The sequence below is a fragment of the Podarcis raffonei genome, chromosome 8, assembly GCF_027172205.1.
Source record: "Podarcis raffonei isolate rPodRaf1 chromosome 8, rPodRaf1.pri, whole genome shotgun sequence".
Lineage (NCBI taxonomy): Eukaryota > Metazoa > Chordata > Lepidosauria > Squamata > Lacertidae > Podarcis > Podarcis raffonei.
In genome coordinates this window covers 71,500,784-71,523,781 of record NC_070609.1, presented here as the reverse complement: position 1 = coordinate 71,523,781, position 22,998 = coordinate 71,500,784, and the positions used below count along the sequence as shown (strand labels likewise).

The 22,998-nt window shown below is 46.5% G+C and overlaps 1 protein-coding gene across 1 annotated transcript in view; it reads right to left on the bottom strand.

The window, feature by feature from the left end:
- The window catches only part of SSU72 (SSU72 homolog, RNA polymerase II CTD phosphatase), a 49,477-nt gene that overhangs the window by 4,903 nt on the left and 21,576 nt on the right, over positions 1 to 22,998 (bottom strand). The window contains exon 3 of the mRNA XM_053400729.1: positions 2,145 to 2,284. Coding sequence (XP_053256704.1) covers positions 2,145 to 2,284 — 140 coding nt within the window. The remainder of the gene's footprint in view (positions 1 to 2,144; positions 2,285 to 22,998) is intronic.

Here is a 22,998-nt window from a genome sequence, read left to right as displayed (position 1 = left end):
TTCATTCATCTCTCGGCACGGCGACTCATTAAGGAAACCGGCGAAGGCTCCAAGACAGCTCCCTGTAATGCACTCTGAGCTCTGCGGCAACTGAGTGGACAGCCCTGGAGCGAAGGCAGAGTCTGGCCGGTGAGGAACCCACCTTGCCCCCGGGCATTTTTTATTTATGAGACACCACAGTGTCCGCTCGGCTGCTTCCTAAATTTGAAGAAGATCTGCCACATCCTAGCGGGGGGCGAGGCAAAGCCAGGGAGCTGGAGAGACGATGAGCGGCAGATCTGCCAACACCACCAAGCAGGCTGGGTTTTTTTGTTTTTAAGGCTCAGCCAGAGTTGCTGCACGGGGGTTGTGTAAATGCCTAGCTTAAATTTAAAAAGCGAGGAAGAGCCACATTTAACAGCAAGTCCGATGCCATGCTGCTGCTTACGGACCTGCCTTACCATAACCTAGAAGGGGTTCGTTCCCAACCACTGGTCCTGCTAGCCAAGGATGATGGGAGTTGTAGTCCAGCAACAGCTGGAGACCCAAGTTTGAGAAACACTGTTCTATGGGAAACCCGCAAGTGCAACAGTGTCTTTTCCCGCTTGTGATTCAGACAAGGCCATCCTTTTCTCCTCCCCCTTGCGATGGCTGCCTGCTGGCCTCACTCTCTTTGTATGGGCAGTGCTGGGTGGCCTACCAGTCACTGTGGGCACGTTCTCCCCCTCTGCGCTGTGCCTCCAAATGCCAGTCACCTGCAGGGCACTTCTTATGAGTGACAGGGAGGGAGGGCCATTGCCTTCCTGCAGCCATCTCATTGGCCACTGTGGGATATAAGAAGGCGGAACTAGACAGACCTTTGGACCCAGTGAGGCCCTTCTGATGAACTCAGGGAGAGGGCAAACGAATGTGCAGGGACAATAATGGGCCCATTCCATTGTGAGGAAGGCCCAGACCTAAGATGGCCACATGGCCTACTTTCCAGAGGGCAGTCCTCTATTTGAAGAGCAGCCTGTCCCATGCGTGGTTTGTAAAGGGAGAGGAGGGGCCCTTGAAGCTGCTCATTAATGGAGACCGGATGCAAATCCGTGCTCTCTCCTGTCTCCTGTTTTGGGGATATGCAAGCTGCCATTGGGACTTCACCCGGCAAATAAGACTGCTGGACCAAGGAGGCCTACCTCCATATCCTTGCTCAGCCACAAAAGTCAATGAGTCAAGAGCTGGCCAATAATCGGCTCTTAAGCCTGATGCAAGGGTGAAGCAGAAATAATCCAATGCATAGATTCCCAGGCCTCTTTGGAGGAACAGCAGGATAGCAGAGCAGAATAAATGATGCACTAACAGGAATGCAGTGTCACTGCAGAAACCTAATTGGATTTGCATTTCGTTGGTCCCACTGCAGAACCGTGTTTGGGGGGGGAAAGGTGCTTCCTAGGTCTGTAGTCCCCAGGAAGAATTCTCTCTCCGAAACTTCTGCTGAACCACAAAACACACAACCCCATCCGAGTTTGAGCCCAGATTGTTTCCACCATATTTTTACGCCATCCCTTCTTCAGAGAGTTCAGGGGAATGGTAGGCAGTCTCCACTGCCCACTCTCAAGCCTGTCTGGAATCATAAAGAGGCTTTGAGTTAGAAAGGTCTTTAAAGGTAGATGAGACCAACCCCCTGATTGATGGACGTTCTGCAACACAAGTACAGATGGCCACCCAGCCTCTGTGAAAAATTTGCCCTCCAGCAAATGCATCTTCACGACAACCCCTGCAAAGTGGGCCAGAAAGAAAAAGAGCGACTGATTGCAGGTCACACCGCAAGCTTGAGAAGTGAGCAGCGATTTGAACCAAAATCTTTGCGGTCTAGTCCAATACGCCAACAGCTAAGGAGCGGTGGTGAATGTTCTTTAGCTCGGGGGCCACCTTCCCTTACAAGGAGCATTCCGGGGGCCAGAGGCAAAACACACAAACACCCCCCCTCTCTCTATTCAGGCAAGCTAGAGGGATGAACAGTTCAAGGACACATTCCAGTTATGTTAGAAGAATTCCAGGAGGGCTGTGGCCCAGAGAGTGCCCGAAGGGCCAGATAAGAAAGTCCGGGGGCCATATTCAGCTCCCCCAGCCCTGGCATCCCTGGTCCTTGCCATTAAAGCAAACAACTTTTATCTCCTTACCTTCTACTACTTGATCATAGACCCTTTCTTCGCACGTCAAGATCAAATCAAAGACGTCTTTACAGTTCTGGAATCTCTCCGGCCGTGGCTTGATCCGCTTGTTTCTGTCCAACATGTGCAAAATCCCATTCTGTGTATAGCTGAGGTTACCAGGGTTAAGGAACTTACAAGTCAAAAAGGTTGCTGTCGTTGGGGTTGATTTTAGTGGTTACATTTTGTTTGTTTGGGAATCACTTAAGACAGTTGGGTGGGGGATAAGGTAAATTTGGAACAAGCGATACCATCAGATTTCCCCTTGCCCTCCCAAGTTTAACTCTTTGAATGTACAAGACAATCCCTTGCGCTCCTCCTAGGATATGAAATCTCTATGTGGTAAAATAAAGCTTAGAGATCAAAGAAGCCTTGAAACGGTTTAGCTGATTAAAATGACAAGTGTGTGGATTGAATTCGCACACAAGTAAAACATTTCTCACACAAGAAACACAACATCATTTTTTTCTCTGATAATGCATGCCATAGAAGGCGGCTTCATGGCAAGAGAACCCCCCCCCCCACCTATCTGACAGAGAAGGGGGAAAGCCCTCTTTTTTATGACGATGCTTGCTACCTCAATTTTTTTATAAGCGCTTCTGTTGTAAAATAAAATAAAAAAGCTTCCTTTTGCTTTTAAAATCTCCCTAGCACTCTTGGTACTCACAAGGACTAGCAACTTGCTTTCTTGCAAACCAACCTGAAATAGTCAGGAATCTGAGATTTCACATGCATCGACTTGGTCCAATGCGCTGTCTATAGCTGGAAATGGGGGACCTGAAAATCTTAAAACAGCCATCCCCAAACAAGTGTCCTTGTGACGTTATGGTCTACGAGACCATCAGGCCCATCCATCAAGGCCAGTAACTGGGGATGATGAGATGGAATCCAGTATCTGCAGCAGCCCCTGGTTCCTGATCCCTGAATTAAAACAGTGAAGCCCCAATAGCATCACATCAAAGCCCATATAACCACATTCATTTGTTATCCGATCACAACCACTTTTATCCCAACCTCCTCCTTTACCAAGTCCTGAGCAGCAGGCATCTATCTTTCTTTCTGCTAATGCCCCTCACCCCCAGCAAAGTATATCAAATGGAGTTTAAAGATTATCAAATGTGCCGGCCAGCTGTGAAAAGGGCTGCCTGAAAAGTCAAATTCTATTGCCAATTACCTTTTTCTTTTGCAGGCAGGTGTTACACTACAGCTTTAGCTAACAGAACCACAGATACAACACTAAGCACACTTCCATGACGGGAGAAGGGCTCAGTGGTTAGAGCATCTGTCTTGCATTGCAAAAGGCCTCGGGGTCCCAGGTTCAATCCTTGGCATCTCTAGATAGTGCTGGGACAGACTCTGGGCTGATATCCTGGACAACTTCTGCCAAGTGTGTAGACAATGCTTAGCAAAACAGACCACGGGTCTTGCTTGGGATAAGGCAGCTGCCCGTGACTCTGTTTGGGCAAACGTCGTACAGAACCTGTTGAACTCACTAAGGACCGAGCACGCAGAGCTTCAAATAAACTCAGCTTTCAAAATCAGTACCCAAACATTCCATGACACTCCAGCATGAGCAAGACTGCAATTCACAGTCTAGTACAGTGGTTAGTGTGTTGGACTAGGACATGGGAGACCAGGGTTCGAAACCCCACTCAGCCACAAAGCTCACTGAGTGACTCTGGGCCAGTCAGTGCCTCTCTGCCTAAGCTACCTCCTAGGGTTGCTGTGGGTGTCAAATGAGGAAAGGGAGATCTATTTATACCGCCTCGAGCTCCTTAAGAGAAAAATATGGGCAAGAAATGCAAGAAATAGATTTAGCCTCAAAGGACACAGTGGAATTTATTTCTGGATCTATTTGTAAAATGTTGAATCATCACAGGTCCACTTTGATAGCATCCCTTTGATTTTTCCACTTAGCTGTTGCCGTTGTTTACACTGTAAGCTCCTTGGGGCAGGGGACTTAATATTGTAAAGCTATGGCAGAGAACCACACCAGACTTTCCCTTCTGACCTGTCTTTCGTTCAAGCCATACCCACCTACCCTAGACTGGAACGTACCACATGCACCAACTTGAAAGGTTAGCTAATGGCTGCCTCTTGCTCCTACCAGATGTGGTAACGTACCCTTTACTGCTCTTGGCAGGACTTGCAAAAAGCTGCCCTCTATATAGATCAGGCTTCCTCAACCTCGGCCCTCCAGATGTTTTTGGCCTACAACTCCCATCATCCCTAGCTAGCAAAACCAGTGGTCAGGGATGATGGGAATTGTAGTCTGAAAACATCTGGAGGGCAGAGGTTGAGGAAGCCTGATCTAGATGATGCCAGATGGATGGTATCGAGGAACAGGATCCTACAGTTACTCCAGGGCTCAAGCCCTCTCTTCTGTCTCCCGCACGGCACCTGGAAGGCATTCACTGTGCAATCCTATCCTGGTCCCCTTAACATAAGAACAGCCCTGCTAGATCAGGCCAAAGGCCCGCATAGTCTAGCCTCCTGTTCTCACAGTGGTTATCCACATGCCTATGAGAAGCCTGAAAGCAAGACCTGAGTGCCAACAGTGCTCGAACCTAGGATTCCAGTATGCTGCCTCCGACAGTGGAGGGAGAACAGAGACATTGTGTTTAGTAGCCATTGATGGCCTTCTCCATGTGTGGCTCCACGGCTGGGGCAGCTCATCCAAAGCTCTCCGGCTACTCCTGGACTACAACTCCCATCACCCCTGACAACTGGCCCTGCCGGCTGGGGCTGATGGGAGCTGGAGTTCCTCAATTTCTGAAGGGCCGCAGGCTAGTCACAGCCCTACCTGAAGATTTTCTAACGGCTGCGTTTGCAGCAGCAGAGTATGTTACAGGCCAGTTCGCATGCAACACTAAGCCATGGTTTAAAATAAAACTATGGTTTGCAGCGCACAAGCACTTTGCTGGCAACTGTGCAGAACGGGGGAAGCAACAAGCCAGAGTCTGGCTCACTGTGATAATGCAAGCCTGCACTTGCGGGCCATCTCCTCCAAATCAATCACGAGCCGCAAGCCAATAACACATTGTGGTTTACTTTTCGTGAGTTGTTTACAACAGGGATGGGGAACCTTTGCTCCCCGCACCCCAGGCTCCTGCTCCCCAATGTTTTAGACAACAGCTCCCATCAGTCCTAGCCAACATGGCCAAAGGTCGGGAATGATGGGAGTTGTGGTCCAAAGAGATCTGAAAGGCCACGGGTTCCCCATCCCTGGTTTAGAGGGAAACAAACCACAAGCCCGGGTTTGAGCATGGCAAGAAGACAGGCTCCCAGGTTATTTCCTCCCCTGAATGCCCGAGTTAGGAGCAGGGGAGGGGAAAAGTGGTTGTGAGGGTTACAAACCATAGTTTGATTTTAAACCCTTGCTTCACTTTGGGTATAAATCAAGCCAAGGCCCCCATTGTGTTGTTCAAAATAGTCTCTGGGGGAGGGGGAGAAACTCAGCCTTGTCCCACCCTGTCTATGGAGAATCTGCCCTGTGGGCCAGAGCCCCAGTCCAGTTCTCCCAGAGCAAAGAGATTTGCAGTGTAGCAATTATCATTTCCCTGTGGTGAAAGTTTGCCAAGTTTTACATGCAGCTAAGATTTCACCACCACCACCATTCTTGCAACCCGCAGCGCAGACACCACTTCTTTGGGCTGCCTTGTGGGTTAAGAGCGTACGCTCAACAGAAACCGGCAGCACATCCCAGCTCCTCAAGTGTAGCTGTATGACGCACCTGTACGCAAAACATCTGTCTCGTTCACCGTTTCAGAGCAGGGGAATGGATAAGAAGCATCTCGTGGTCAGAAGAGCAGAACCGAGTCCTTGTCTTTTCACTGCTGCATCCCTCCTGGAACATGTTTATCTTCCTTCTCTTATCTTCTCCCAGACATTGAGGGCAACTAGTACTGTACAGAACTATCTGGGAATGTTTTGCCTGTGTTATCCCACCACTACCCCATCTTCTTCTATTGATGCAGCAAAATCTCTTGTTTTTCAAAGCAAACCCTCTGTGTTATTTTAGTAGGAAGTTAATTCCCATCCAGTTCAACTCGCTCAAGAAATAAATCAGCGCAGAATTCCCTTAGATGCTCCAGTTTTTGAGAAATGACAGTGGTGGGGAAGAATGTCAAGTAACTACTTCGAATTGTTAAAAACATGTTTAATCTAAATTGATTCTAGCAAATTATTACTACTCATAATAATAAATTGTTAATAATAAATCTATGATGTTCTTTCAAACAGTCATTATGTCAGTTTTCTGTTTGGATTAAGTCAGGTATTCTGCATTTGCCAAGTGAAAGTGAAACTCAAAATTTAGCATCCCAATTCTTGTTTTTCTTTCATTTATTGATGGGGGAGGATCACATTTCTAGTCATACAATCACAGAACTGTAGAGTTGGAAGGGGACACAAGGGTCACCTGGTCCAACCCTCTGCAATGCAGGAATCTTTTGCCCAATATGGGGCTCAAACCCATGACCCTGATATTAAGAGTCTCATGCTCTAGCAAATGAACCTTAAGACTGTGAAGATGAACTCGAAGCCTTATCAGCAATGCCTGTGAAAATCTCCAAAAAACAAGTGAATGCTAGACAGGAGCTCCAGTGGTGAGAAGTCAGAGTTACTGCCATGACTAGTAAAGCTGGAATAAATTATATAATATCAGAAAACATGTTTTATAAGGAGAAGGCATCAAAATGAATCAATTAAGGCTTTTAAGGGAGGCTGTAAACTAAGGGCCTTTTAAAAACAATTTTCGCTCTGCAATTTTACTCTGCCAAGGGAGGCTGAATATTCCCTTCCAGTGCAACTAAGGGTTGTCAATCTAACACATGAAACCTGTCATATTAAGGTGTATAATAGATAATTAGTGATAACCTGATCTCCTAATCTTTCTAAACTCCTGCTTATTAGGAAAGTGCGCCAACTCTTTTTCAGACCCTGATGTGGCACTTTGGAAAACAGCCCAAATTGCTCCTAACCTATTCGGAGGATGCCCGAATCACCTTAGGTTTCCAGGCAAATCCTGGTTCCAGGGGGTGAATCATGACTCCCCCCAATTCACTATTTTGGGGTAATTTTAAAAGAAGTTTTAAACCTCCCCCCCCTTTTTGATGGAATTGGGTGAAATGTGCAGGCACAGTAAGTAGCCCACCTGAGCGGGCAGGGGCTGACAAACGAACGAACAGGTCCATAGTCTTGGGGGCAAGTATATGCAAAGTTTATTTTCTTACTTGTGGCTTTGTGAGAAATGTGTCTTGCTATGTAAAAGGTATATACAGTGGTACCTCGGGTTAAGTACTTAATTCGTTCCGGAGGTCCGTTCTTAACCTGAAGCACCACTTTAGTTAATGGGGCCTCTTGCTGCTGCCACACCACCGGAGCACAATTTCTGTTCTCATCCTGAAGTAAAGTTCTTAACCCAAGGTAATATTTCTGGGTTAGCGGAGTCTGTAACCTGAAGCGTCTGTACCCTGAAGTGTCTGTAACCCAAGGTACCAATGTATTGGGAGAGGTGCCTCTAGGAAAGTAGCCTGCAAAATTTCAGAAAGATGGGTCCAAGGGCTAGGGAAAAAGAAGCGTTCCGGGTAACTTCGGGACACTCTGGAGAGACTGCCCTAAGCTCAGACAAACCTTCAACCTGCTTGAAGTAGCTCACTTGGGAGCCATCTAAATATGGCCTTGCCTCTTACCACTCTGCAAGAGTATTAGCACCCACGACACCCTCAGTTCAGAAGGAAGCTGATCAGTCAGATAACTGATCCATCCAGCTCTTCGGGTGCTGGCAAGCATATAGGGCCTGTCTGCAATACCAGCTTTACTTCACTAGTGAAGTGTCAAGACTAGGACGTGAGAGTGTAGGGTTCAAAGCCCCACTTAGCCATGATGAAGCTCACTGGGCTGCACCCTGGGACCAGGCACCTTCTCTGCGCAACCTACCTCACAGGGTTGTTGTGAGGATAACAATGAGAGAGGCATGTATGCCACCTTGAGCTTCTTGGAGGAAAAAAGGTGGGATGTTCATGTTGTTACTTTGCTTTGCTGCAGAGAAGGAAACCCTTGTGGCACACCCCAGGCTTCTTCCTATATACTTAAAAAAAAATAATGCTCCTGGGTCCAAGATGATAACGGTTAATGCCAAGAGCCCTGCTAAAAGCAGACCAAGGATCTTCTAGCCCAACCCTCCCGGCGGTGTCCTGCCAGGTTTCCAAGCAGCCCACAACAAAAACATGAATGTGATTGGCTGCAAGTTGTGGTGTGGCCCTACAGGTATACTGCTGCTGAGCCTGGGTACTCTCAAAACGCTTGGCCTAGTCCTAGCTGTATAGTTAAAGCTATGGTTTTCCCAGTAGTGTTGTATGGAAGTGAGAGCTGGACCATCAAGAAGGCTGATCGCCAAAGAATTGATGCTTTTGAATTATGCTGCTGGAGAAGACTCTTGAGAGTCCCATGGACTGCAAGAAGATCAAACCTCTCCATTCTGAAGGAAATCAGCCCTGAGTGCTCACTGGAAGGACAGATCCTGAAGCTGAGACTCCAAGACTTTGGCCACCTCATGAGAAGAGAAGACTCCCTGGAAAAGACCCTGATGTTGGGAAAGATGGAGGGCACAAGGAGAAGGGGACGACAGAGGACGAGATGGTTGGATAGTGTTCTTGAAGCTACCAGCATGAGTTTGACCAAACTGCGGGAGGCAGTGGAAGATAGGAGGGCCTGGCGTGCTCTGGTCCATGAGGTCACGAAGAGTCGGACACAACTAAACGACAACAACAACATCACAGCTGTGTCTTAAACCCCCCCCCTTAAAGGGCATTCTGGCAAGGAGCCACCCCTTACATTGTGGACGTGACACTAGGAACATTGCAGCATTGTCTGTGCCCCTCTCCCATCCCAAGCAAGCAGGGGACAGAGGCAGTCCTATGGCAGCAATGGGGAAGCTTCAGTCCTCCAGATGTCCCTGGGCTACCAACTCCCATCATCCCTGACTGTTAGCCGTGCTGGATGGACATGATAGAAGTTGGAGTCCAACAACGTCTGAAGGTTCCTCATCCTCATCCTTCCACAAGCAAGGCAGCCCCCTTTCGCTGGGACAGCCATGAACTGTCTAGCTGCCACAAGAGTATTTCTTCTTCACACTAGGAACAAAATCCTCCTCTCGTGGAAATCTTTCAACCCCAGCTGGCCATTACAAGAATCCAGTAATTGGGGAATAAAGCCAATTGTTGCTTTTCTCCTCCTCCTCCTCCTCCCTTTCCTGTTGTGACTTTTAAGATTGTATACCTAAGGACCGAGACTGTCTTATCACTGGCATTTGTAAGCAGCCCGGGGGTTGGCTTTGGCTGAACAGCGAAGTAAACATTAAAAAAATGCTCTCAGTAAAATAAAATGGCAAGGGACCATTGCCGCATACACCTCACTTGCTTTACATAATTAATTATAAGTTAATCAGGAAGGGTATTTTTGTTAAGTTATTCATGACCCCAAACTAGCGCATGATTGGGTAGACGTAGGAATGCATTTCACAGGGCATGCACTGAAGTAGTTGTTCCTGCTCCACGGAGAGCTAACCGGCAGTTAGGTGAACACTACTGTTAAGATTAACTGAGAAACGGCTGCCAAATATATTTTCCCCTTCTTTGGGATGGGCAGAAGCTGCCAAAGGCTTAAAATGGATTTCCTGCAGCTACATAGGAAGCTATTTGGCCACAGAAATTACAGGGGGCTGCATCCAACATTCTCTGCCCACTAATGCAAGACCCCTTTGCACTATGGATGGCAGTTTTAAAGCTGGCACAACAAAGGAATCCAACACAAGAAGTTGTACTGGCAGAGGCTTCTTGTGCAATCCATAGTGCAACCGTCTAGACCAGGCATGGTCAAACGTGGCCCTCCAGCTATTTGGGGACTACAACTCCCAGCATCCCTAGCTAACAGGACCAGTGGTCAGCGATGATGGGACTTGTAGTCCCAAAACAGGTGGAGGGTCAAGTTTGGCTATGCCTGGTCTAGACGTTTGCACTGTGTCTAGAGGAATGTACTCATGTTTCCCATTGCACAACCAGTTATACCAGTGCAACGAGTATACCACTAAGTGACTTAAACCTAGTGCTACAATGGACACACCCCAGGGTTTCCACAAGTGTAGGGTTGCTAGGGGAAGGGAAGACACTCATTTGGGTGCCAAGGGTGGATACTATAATACTGGCAACTGAGGACTGGTTCGACCTGAAATATGAAACTCACTTTTAAATCTGTTTTTATTACTGTATACTTCTTCCTCCTCACTTTGCTCCCCTTAAAGAAACAACTGAAAAGACAGTGGTGGCACCCCCAGTGCGATTCACGTTATTTCATGATGCCTTCACCAAGATGAAACTAACTTAAGAAAATCTGTTCACTTTCATTTCTCCTTGCCAATGTTTTCCCTATCTCCTCTCCCATCATCATCATCTGCCCCACGGTTGAGAGTTAGAATTGTCGTCTCCTTGGGGCAGGGATCTGCTTTTGCTTCCCTCTCAACTCACCAGTTGAAAACAGAAAGGCTGCAGAACCATTTGTGGTTCAAGACCTCCTGATCTCTCTAGCTTTTCCTCAAACCTTCTAAGACTCTCCCCAATCCTAACTTCTCTCCACCAAGTGCAGATGCTGTAAAGCTTCCTCTTTGGAGGACAACTCGACGTTATAAATCTAACGCAGATTTTTCTCTCTCTCAAGGAATGCTGCTGGTTCGGGAGTTTGTAAAGGGAAGGTGGGGTTTGAATTTTCGGTTGGAGAGAGTATTAATTGCAATGCTATGCTTTAGGACATAACATGTCTAAGCTCCCACCTTCATCGAGGTGCAGTAAACTATTGAGACCACTGGTGAAATCAGAAAGCTTCTTAAGCAAGTGGCATTTCAGCTAGGTTTATTTGTAGGTTTAATCTGATGGATGCACAATTGTCAAGCCCAATTAGTTACCGGGCAGCAGAAGCCCAGTTGAAAAAACATCAGCATTTTACTTGGGCCAGCTGGCAACCCTATCAGGAAAATAGAAGAGCTCCACAGGGATCGAAGAGGAGGCAGGCTGACATTTCCAAAGTTTTAAATGAAAATGAATCTTCAGCTAAATGCCACTACCCTGCAGTAAACTGTATCATAAGAATGTAAGAGGAGCATGGCTGTTAGATCAGCCCAAAGGCCACCTAACATACCACCCTGTTCTTACAGTGGCCAACCGGATGCCTACATATGAAGACCCAAAGCAGGACCTGAGCAACTCTCCCCACAGCAACTCTCCCCACTTGTGATTCCAAGCAACCAGTATTCAGAAGCATACTGCCTCCAACGGTGGAAGTAGGACACAGCCATCGTAGATGGTAGCCACCGATAGTCTTCTCCGTGAATTTGTTTAATCCACATTTAACGCCATTGAAATTGGTCAATGCTACATGTTGTGGGAATGGAATCCATAGCTCAACTATACGCTCCATGAATAAGTACTTCCTTTTCTCCTTTCCTGAATCTTTCAACATTCCAGCCTTGCTGGATGATCCCAAGTTCTAGGACCAAGAGGGAGAACTGGGGTCTATCCAATGAAGCTGAAACATCATGTAACTCCAGGCAGGCAGAAGGAAGATCATGGGCCTTCAGGGCTATTTTTTATTTTCTGCAAAAGAAAAAGATGGCGTGTACTTACTCAATCTCATTCCCTCTGTGCTCACCAAATATAATTGCATCTTATCCTGTACAGTGGTACCTCAGGTTACATACGCTTCAGGTTACAGACTCTGCTAACCCAGAAACAGTACCGCGGGTTAAGAACTTTGCTTCAGGATGAGAACAGAAATCGTGCTCCGGAGGCGCGGCAGCAGCAGGAGGCCCCAGTAGCTAAAGTGGTGCTTCAGGTTAAGAACAGTTTCAGGTTAAGAACGGACCTCCAGAACGAATTAAGTACTTAACCCGAGGTACCACTGTACATGGATACCTACAGCTCAGGATAACAGTAAATATATCTATTGAAGATGATTGTGACCCACAAAAATATGTCAGGTGTGGGGAACCTCTGGTCCTCAAGAAGTTGCTGAACTACAACTCCCATAACCCCTGGCCATCAACCACACTTGCTAGGGCTGATGGGGGATGTGGTTCAACATCTGGAGGGCCAGAGGTCCCCCATACAGACAGAATCGCTTATAACTAGATGATGGCCAAGAAGCACAAGCATGGTGCAGTAGATCAGCTCCACGTTTGCATGGGATAGAATTTGAACAGGCACATGTTACAGGGCATGCTATATGTCACAAAGCAGGTGGAAAGCAGTGGAAGAGCCTTCTCGGTGATGGCCCCCTGTTGTGGAATACTCTCCTCAGGCACCGTCTCCAATGTGGCACTCCCTACAGGCAAAGACCATTTGATTCTTCACTCAGCTCCAGCAATTGTTTGCTGCACTGCTGCTATTTTATTCTACCCTTTAATTTTGGTTGTATTAGTGCTTGGTGTTTCTAAAGTGCCACCTGAAAAAGTCCAAGAAACTAAAGAAAGATTTGGGTCCAGCCGCTGAGCATCTATTCCACCACACACTATGAAAATCAGCGGCTGGTGTAAAAATTTCGTGAGGTCTAGCAGGGAAATATGTTGCAGATACCACAATCTCAGACTCTCCCAATAACCATGATAAACAGGAGACTTGTAAGGGACCTAGCAAGCTGCCTTATACAGAGCCAGACCTCTGGGTCCATCTAGTTAAGCACTGTATGCAATGACTGGCAGCAGCTCTCCAGGGTTTCAGACAGGGGTCTCTCTCGGCACTAACTGGAGACGTCAGGGATTGAACCTGGGACCTCCTGCATGTAAAGCAGATGCTCTACCACTTGCGGGCATCACAGGGAAGCCCCCAAGGAACTGAGACTTTTAAAGAATACATATAGGAAATGGAGGGATTTATAACTAAGGAGGAGCACAATAAAGAGGTCCAAAGCTGTAAGGATGGTATCAGGGAAGCTAAATGAGCAGGGGCTTTTAAGGGACACTCAGAACGACAAAAAGAACTTATCAGGCCATGTTTGGAGCAAAAAGAACAAGGGAGGATAATGACAGCTGCTTAGGGATGGTGGAGAAGTGTTAAGAGTTGACAGAGAAAGGAGGAACCATTCAATTCCTATTTTGGTCTTCTCCCAAAAAGGGGACCAAGTTTGACCAGGAAAAGCAGAACTAACGATGCAAGGAGGGATTTGCAACTCAGGATTGCTAAGGAGGTAGCTAGAGAACACCTAACTACTCCTTTAAAGGAGTTCAGGTCTCCAGGGCCAGAGGAATCCTATCCCAGGTTGCTGAAGGGGCTTGCAACAAGATTTTATTTCAGGGTAGAACAGCTGTCAGGTGACTAGAAATGAATGTTGTCCCTATATATCTTCAGAAGGGGAGGAAAGGGGGGAATTAAATCTGGGAAGCTAGAGAAAAATCAACTCAACGTCAGTAACAGGCAAAATTCTAGAACAGATTAAACTGTCTGTACGTGAGCAACTAAAAAAGAATGGATTACTGGGAGCCAGGCAAGCTTTATAAAGACTGAGTTGCGCCAAATTAACCTTATCTTTTTTTTCCTTCCTTTTTTTTGGGGGGTGGGATAGAGTTACTAAGGTTTATAGATAAGGACAGTCGTTTATCTTGATTTCAGTGACACATTTCACAAGGTCTTCCATGACACCTAATACTACTGTTAGGTGGATCCCAATGAGTGATCATGAATAGTTCTGAATCAATCTGTCAAGAGTACCAACGGAACTCTAGGTTGTACCCAACATTACCCCTACTCAGAGCAGACCCCTTAAAATTAATGGACGTAGCTAACTTACTCCAGGATGGACCTCAACAGAGATTAAAATGTAAAAACCTGCATTTAGATATGAAGAATCCGTGGCACATCTATCAGGTAGAAGAGCTCTAGAAGGGCAGTCATACATGTGAATAGGATCTAGGGGCATCTAAGGCCAAAAGCGAAAAACACAAGCCAGCAATGTGCAATCCAAAGCAGCTTAATGCAATCTCAGATTGCAGAAGTGGTATCCGGGTCAGAAGCAGTAATAGCCCAGGCAGCATCTGTAGTACTATGGTATCCAGAAAAAAGAGGGGGGAAAGCCAGAATGTGAGGGGGCCTGGAAACTATGAAGAACAGTTGAGGAGAGCTGGTGTACTTAGCCTGGTGAAATTGGGAAAAATATTTGAAGGGCTTTCACAATGAGGATGGGAGAGACTGGCTTCTCTGTTGCTCTGAGGACTTTGAATGCTTAGGTCTGCTGAAGTGACCCTGTTACAGGTGCCACATGAGATCCATTCCACACTCGGAAGAAATCCACCATTCAGTGTGGCAGCACCCACACTTTGGAATTCCTTGCCTATTGACATCAGACAGGCATCTTTGCAGTACTTTTTGGCTCCTGCTTAAAACATTCTTGTTTAGACAAGCCTATCCAGACATGGAGAAGTTATATGCGTTTTTATCACATTTTAGTGCCTGTTGGTTTTAGTCCTATTTTGAATGCTTTTAAGTACAGTGGGACCTCAGTTTTTGAATGTCTCAGCTGACGAACATTTCGGTTAACGAATGCCTCAAAATGCTTTGGTTTTCGAACACGCCTCGGAAGTTGAACATGCCACGCAGCTTCCGCTGAGTGCAAGATTCTGAGGCCTAGCTGTCAGCTGTTGAGTTTTTGGTTTTCGAACGTTTCAGAACTCGAACGGTCTACCGGAACGGATTACGTTCAAAACCTGAGATACCACTGTACTTGCTTTCAACTGTTTTTAATTACTGAGAATGTTGATGCTTTACTTTATATTTTTGCAAACTGCTTAGATATGCTGGGAAGCATATCTTGGCTTAAAAGTTAGGAGAAATTTCTTAATGGGATGAGCGGTACAATGATAGACAGACCACCATGGAAAGGGGAGGGAGGCTCTCAACCAGAAGCATTTGAGCTGAGGATGGTGACGAACCTGCCAGAGATGCTACAGCTGCAGGGGGTTGGAAGAGAAGATCATTTAGGTCCCTTCTTGCTAGCAGGTGTTCTTCACTTCTCTCTCGACAGAAGCTGAAGCACAGAAGTTGCCCCACATAAGAGGAAGCTGCCTTATACCAGGTCTGTGTAACTGTCCCATCTAGCCTTGCATTACCTAGTTTGGGTGTGGGGAACCTTTGACCTTCCAGATGCTGCTGAACTGCAAGGATGCTTCAGCCCAAGCAGACATGGCCACTGACCAGAGATGAGACTGTAGTCCAGCAACATCCGGAGGGTCAAAAGTTCTCCATACCTAGTCAAATTTGTCTGGCAACAGCTCTCCAGCATCTCTAGATCATGAAGGCCGTTTTCTCATAACAGGCGCCCAAACCTTTCAACAGGAGATGCATGCAGTCTACTATAGAGATGTGGGTTTCATGCCTGAACTGCCTGGGCTGAGTGTGGAGAAGGGGAGAAACAGAGTTCATGGCAGAAGCGAGATTTGAAATAGGGTACTTCCCATACTCCCCTAACACTGGGAACCTCAGAATCCTGACCACCAGGTTTTGTGCTGGTGCAGAACACAAAGGTCTGGCTGAAGTGCTTTGGAAGCAATGTAATTGGCCCAGCTCTTCCCCCACTTCCGTAACCGAAGTTGAGGTTGTGATGATCCATCACCACCATCACTTGTTAAGATCTACCAGAGAGAAAGTATGCAGATGGGGGGGTGTTATTGCTGAAGCCTGTCCCCTTTTAAAGGAGACCTGCCAGATCTCCTCTACTGGCCCTTTGAAAGAGAGCAACAATTACTTCACTGGGTTTTGAATTATAAGCTGCTGGGGGTATGAAGTGATATGGCCTCCTTTAATTTTACTCCTTTGTTTCGATTCTGCATTGCATTTTATCACTGTTAGCCATTTTCTGGCCCAGGGATTGCCCTCTAAGCAGGGTGCAAGCTGAGGATGAAAAAGCCTGAAACACTGATGCAGCCAAGATAGCACAACGGATCAGGAAGTCCCTATGATTAACGTACATGTGTGTGTGTCTAACATAGGAAGCTGCCTTATACTAAGTCCATCTAGCTCAATATTGCCTACATCGACTGTCAGCATCTCTCCAGGCAGGGGGTCTCTCCCAGAGCTACCTAAAAATGGCTAGGATTGAATGTGGGACTTCTTGTATGCAAAGCAGATGCTCTACCACTGAGCGGTGGCCCTTCCCCAATTCAAGAGGTCTCCTGCAGCGTCCCACCTCTCCCTCCTGCCATGTGCAATTTGGGAAAATCAGCCTCTTACAAAGGCAATGGTTAGAATTACAGGATAAAGTGAGTGAAATGCCTTGAACACTTGAACTCACCATATACACTGCAGTAGTATGGTGAAGTACAAAGTGCTACCCTTCCATAGTCATCAACAGCGCTCAAGGGGGCTTACACATAATTATTTTTGCACAGATACTGTCAGGGCAGACTGAAGCCAACCAGAATGGACCACACTGCTGGAATTGCACATTCAGTGAATAACGAAGTAACTTTTACCCATTTAAACTAGCTTACTGCAGTGTGCACACACATGAATATGTGGGAGAGACTTACGTATAAGTAATTTAAAAAGCACCTGTTTCCACAAGCATTACTTCCAACCCAAGTTGAAAACCATTTCTCAAGAGCTAAAGTTATGGCCAGTCATGTTATTTTAAGATTTTGGTGGCTGGGTCTGAGAAAGAGGGAGATAAAAAAAAATTCCCTACAACAAACTTTTAAAAATAATTAATCAGCTAATCTTTTATGTTCTGAATTTTAAGGGGGGTGGGAATCTAGCCTAAAAGTTTCCCCAATTACAGAGATCCCATTCAGCCAAATGGTTTATGAAGCACTTCTAATATAGCTGAAAAACCAAATCCATGGACATAGCCTAATTCAACTGTCTTTTAAGCACAGTGATGCCATACATTAAGTATTTTAAGCAAACGCTTCATGGCTGGGCAGTGTTAGAAAGGTTACGGAGGGTGAAATCAATATTGCTTTTTAAAATCAGAAAGGGAACTCACTGACTGCAAAATTTAAAATCAGCAGACTGATCAACTAAATCTTTTGATTCACCTGTGCAGGACAGTTTAAAGTGATGGAGTTAAGTCTGTGATTCTTGTTTTTGTGGTGCTGATTTGGATCTGGAGGAAATGACCAGCAACGAAGATACCTTGCCTTCTTACCAAAGACTCATAAAGCTATTTTTCACTGCATTTTAAGTTCTTACACACAGAAGCTCCTTCAGCCTCTCAAGAAGAAACATGTACTGGTGTTTTAGTAGCATGGAAGCTTCACTAAAAGCTGCTTAACTCCATGGAATGGTACACCCAGTGTGGTGCGTTGGCCAGAGTTGGAGCAGCACCTAGGAGACTGTTCAGATCCCCACTCAGATATGAAGCTCACTGGATGACTTTGAGCCAGTCACTATCTCTCAGCATAACCTACCTCACATGGCTATTGTGAGGATAACGTGAGGAGGAAGTATGTATGCCACCTTCAGCTCCTCGGAGGGCGGGTGGGATCCAAAAGAAATAATAAAATAAATGCTTAATAAGTTAAGTGCTACCTGCTATACTCTTGTCACATGACCATCTGCTGCAATGAGAAATGGGCTTTGTGTGAATCGGTGCTAATGGGCTGCAGAACTGAATCCCTCAATAGCTTTCACTAAGGGTGTTCTGTCTGGGTTGCTGGCTCTGTAATCTGCACTGGTGGGATTTGGATGAGCCTTGCTCACCCATAGACCTTTCCAGCAGGGATGGGAACTTTTGGCCTGACAGCCGGCTCTTTATCCCTGACTACTGCCCACGCTGGCTGAGTCAAGTTGGAAGTCCAACAACATTTGGAGGGCCACTGGTTTCCCCAACCCCACCTTGAAGCTTCGTCAACAACTGCCTTTTACCATTTCCTCCTATCCATCCAAATATGCTTCAAATTGTTCATTTTCAAATAGGCTGCGCCATCTTCCAGTGTAGGAACGGTCCTATACAGTGGTACCTCAGGTTACATACGCTTCAGGTTACAGACTCTGCTAACCCAGAAATAGTACCTCGGGTTAAGAACTTTGCTTCAGGATGAGAACAGAAATCATGCTCCGGTGGCACGGCGGCAGCAGGAGGCCCCATTAGCTAAAGTGGTGCTTCAGGTTAAGAACAGTTTCAGGTTAAGAACGGACCTCCAGAACGAATTAAGTACTTAACTCAAGGTACCACTGTACTGAAATCAGATTGCTGGTCTATGTAGCTCAGCACTTGGGAATCCTCCTGACAGGGAATTGCTCTCTGTGGGGTCTTTCCCATATCTCCAGCTCAAGATCCTTTCCCTAGAAAGATACCAAAGATGGAATCTGGCACCTTCTGCAGGTAAAGCGTGTGGTCTATCACTGAACTATGGCCACTCTTCATCCTCCCAAGTACACATGGAGCTGCCTACATTTCCACACCTTCTCAAAGGAGAAACAGGGAGCAGCCCTGCATGTATGACTGTGCGTTGTGCATCTCAGCCAAAGTCATCTCAGCCAAAACAACGAGTATCTTCCATTTCCATTAAACACCAAATGGGGTTCATTCCCCACCCCTGCCCATTTTCCCTATAAAGGGTAGAAAAAAAGTTGTTGTTTTTTAAACATACATGTTGCCATTCTAAGCAGCTGTTTCTTGTTCTTTTTTTACCTTGGTTTCCTGATGTAAGTCGCTGTAGCACTTTTTTCTGCCTGGTTGGGATGGCTGCTTCCTTGACTGACCAGATGGACTGGAGGGGTGGGGGGGAGGTGGGGGGGAAGATGGGTAGCAGAAGCCTTTCCACAAACGTCCACCGTGTACCCTAGTTTCCATGCTCTGCTAGGGCAGGGAGACCCCCTTCTGGTGCCGAGACACGGACCTGTTTCCACACACCATGGAGGCGCAGACACAAAACGTTTGCCCATTTATACACAGAGGAGCTGCTCTTTTCAGACACGGAAGGCTGGAAGGAGAAGCCCTCACCTACCTGAAAATGAGCAGAACTGGGGAAGCAGGAGTTGCTGGAACTCCAACTCCAATCATCCTTGGCTATTGGCTGATGGGAGATAAAGTCCAGTAATGGCTGGAGGGCCACAGGTTCCCCGTTCCTGAGCTACAGCTTCTGGATGATGGTTCCCATCCACACTTCTTTTGAGATACCCCACGCAACTTGCCCATCTTAAGATGGGCTCTCCCATCTAAAAAGCAGAGCTCCTTGGTAGCCATTCTTCCCTGCCCAAGTATCCTGCAGCAACTATTTTATTAGAACAATTCATCTCATTTCCCCCACCCCACCAGGCCAAATGTAGATCTACCCCCAAAATGAGAGCAAGTGGGGGTGAGGGGTAGAGAACTGGTAATTTACAGTGAGTGGAAGATTGCTCTTGCCTTCTCAACTGCAATCCAGAGGAGGACTGCCTTCTGAACAAGAGGTCAGAACCCCCAAAAACTTTTTGGTGCCTTTCATAGACCCTTAGGGCCTCAAATGCAACTGGCTGCTCCACTTCCCCCACCCCACCCCATCGCAAGGAGTGCTTGGTGGCCACAGTTCTGCCTCTCAATGCAGCGCTGAACTAAGAAAAAAGCAACTCCAGGAGCGTGGACAGGGGGCCAATTGTATTTCTTTTTTAATTGTTATGTTCTCAGTACAACAAATCATTTTAACAAGAAAGGCAACCATCACATAGATCCTCAAAATGTCTATGGTAAAGTCTTCCCCATTTTCTAACAGAATCGCTAGTGCCCCACTGAGATGGTCACCAACTCAGGAAAAAAGTATATTTAAAACAAAAACTAGCCCAACCATATGAGGTATGTTATGGGACCAGTCCTTTTTCGTGCTGCTTCTTGGGTGCTAATTCTCACTGAGGTCTTGACTGTGTCTGGACTGTATTAACCCCTGCCCCAAATCCCTGCACACAGAATGCCAAGAAGGGGCACTAATCGCACCTTCTCCAAAACCAGCTACATTTCCATGTGCAGGGCAGGAATGTGGAAACTGTGGCTCTCCCAATGTTGTTGGACCACAACTCCTATCACTCTTTGGGGTGCCATAAAGTTTCCCATCCCTGGCTAATTTGGGACAATTTAATTTGTGGGGCAGGTCACCAACATGGGGAATGATAGTAGGAGGATTGTGTGTGATGTGGAGAAAAAACATGGATACAGAAATATTCGTCTCTTCTGTCACAGCACTAGCACTCAGGTCACCCACTGAAACTGAGTAGCAGCAGAAGTAAGACAGGTAGAAGAAAAAGCACATCTTTCAAACAATGCATAACTTACTTGGGGGTGTGACAACCGCCAGTGACTCAGAAGAGCAAATTCACGGAGGATTTGTCTGCCATTAGCCATGATAGTTAAAGAGAGACACTCAACTGTTCAGAACCAGTATTACCTCTAGTGGGACATGCCCAGCTTGTGATCTGGAGCCATCTAGGCACCATGGCAGACAAAGCGTGGTGCTTGATGGACCCGTGGTCCATCAAAGGGATTATATTCCATCAATGGATTCTGCATCCCCCACCTCCCAGCTTACAGTAGAAGGGCCCAGACACAGTTCTGCGACCTCAGTGAGAACTATACCTACAAGAGAAGCTCAAGGGCTACAGGCTCCCAGTTCAATCCCCACCACAGTCCTTCCAAGTTTCCTCAAGCCCTGGCACATACAGCATTACTGGTGATGGGGAAATCCTTTTATAAAACGAGACACCCCCTAAATGAAAAGCTCCAGGTGTGGTGTATGCGGCCCCCAAAGAGAAACGTGGCGATGTGGGTTTAAGGAAAGCCTGAAACAAAATGAAAACCGTAACTACTGGGAGCTGTAGGCTCTCAGGTTTAATGGTGTCCCACCAGTTAACACACGCACACAGAGCTGATACTCTGCCCAAAAACATGTGGATTTATGGACCCCCGATGTCTCCCTCAAGTCTTCTGACAATCACTTTAACGATCTAAAGCTAGACTAGGAGACGAAATGAGGACCTCTTACTGCCAGACCGTTCTCTGTACTGACCTTGTGGGTATTTGGTTATCAATATCCTCTCAACTCAGCAGCCTGCGACCAGCTTTATGCTAATTTTTTAAGCATCTATTTCTAGATGTCATCTTCTTTTAACCTATTTGAGCCTTCTGAGAATGTAAACAGTGCTGTCCCTCCTGGCCAATCCCTTTCATTACTTCCTGTTCAAGCTCCAGAGAAAAAGGAAGTATCAGGAACTACTGGCCCCAGGTTTCAAGCGAGGCACACTTTCCTGGCTGTCCTCAGCTGCTAAGGTACCTGGAAAGGTTACTTTTAAATTCCACTTCCCAAAAGATGTGAGTTTCATATCTGGTATTAGAAAAGTTCCAGGGCTGCTACAGCCTAAACCTTTGGCTGGTAATGAACTCATTAAAGTCCCTTTGTTTCCAAAGCGTATGCAGTTTTCCTGTTTTTGTTTTTAAAATTCGGGCAGGTAATATTTGAGATGAAGGGGGAACCCCATTAGACCAAACACACCTTTGAAAGCGTGTCATTCTTGTTACAAATGCCATTAGTTAATCCTAGGAGAGGAGCAGGCATGCTTTTACTTAAGCAGGGTTAATTTCCTCCCCAAGGTTGACAAAAACACCACCCCAGTAAATCCAGGATACCAATGGATCCTGAACACTTTGAGATGCACCAGAAAGAACATCTAAGTCTATATGCGAGAGTTGAATATGGATGAGTGTACTGAAGAGTTGCAGGACCTGCATTTTAGCTGCTCTGAAAGGGGGGGTGACACCTAATCACACACCTCCATCTTGGTCAAGGTACAGGCTGGTCTACTTTTATAGTTCTTACCTGCTTCCTTGCCTGAACTTGTAGTCCACAGCCAGTTCATTGCAAAGAACAAATCTTTGCCAGGCCATGTGGGAAAGGTGCCAGACCCTCACACTGTTTCTAAGGATGCATTCACACCACTCGTTGTACTGCTCCAATCCATTCACAGTAGGGTTCACACATCCAATGGGGGGTATATTTTAAACCTGTTAGTGCAGGAAAGATGCTACACTAGCTCTGATCATCCTGGGGGAACCCACATTGAACTGAATTATTCTAGGACAAAATGTTTCTACTGTAGCTCTCTCTGAAGGACAATGTCCAAAGTGCTTTTTCCAGTACAATTTGGGGGGGGAGAGATAAGATGCTTAGCGTCTGAGCAGCTCTATATATATATATTATAAAGCAGATTTTGTAGTGGTGGTCTCTGGCAATCAGTGGCTGAGCTACCCCTGATGTCACAGAGAGGTGGGAAAGGCAGAAGGGTCAACAGGAGCCTGGGGGTCAGGGCTGGCCAAAGGGGGCAGGGGGATTTGGGGAATGAATCAGGAGATGGGAATGGTTTTGAGGAAAATCTGGGAGAGGGCAGAAAACTAAGAGGGAGAATGGCCAGAAAGGAAAGCAGCTGTATACGGTCAGGAATTGGGTTATCAAGCCAAAACCTTCAGCTGTCAGGTTCCTAGTGAATTTCATGCCTATAGAGTTATTGCCATTTGAGTAGCCAGTTATGGGGGCAACCTAACATAGTCACCCAGAGCACAGAAGTGCAAATCACATCCCAAGAAAGTGTCAAATCTCCTCTACCGCATGCACCACTACTTAATGGACCGGGGGTTGGAGGGTAAAGAGAGCATTTAAAGGGATGTGGTAAGAGCCCTTCAATCATGTGAAGCACCTGCCTAGAACTGGAAAAATACCAAGACCTTGCCACAGTCAAGTAGCAGCATATTCCTTATGCAAACGTGCGAAGAACAGCTTTCGGAAAGGTGAACAGCAGGGTTTTGAAAGGGGCATTCCACA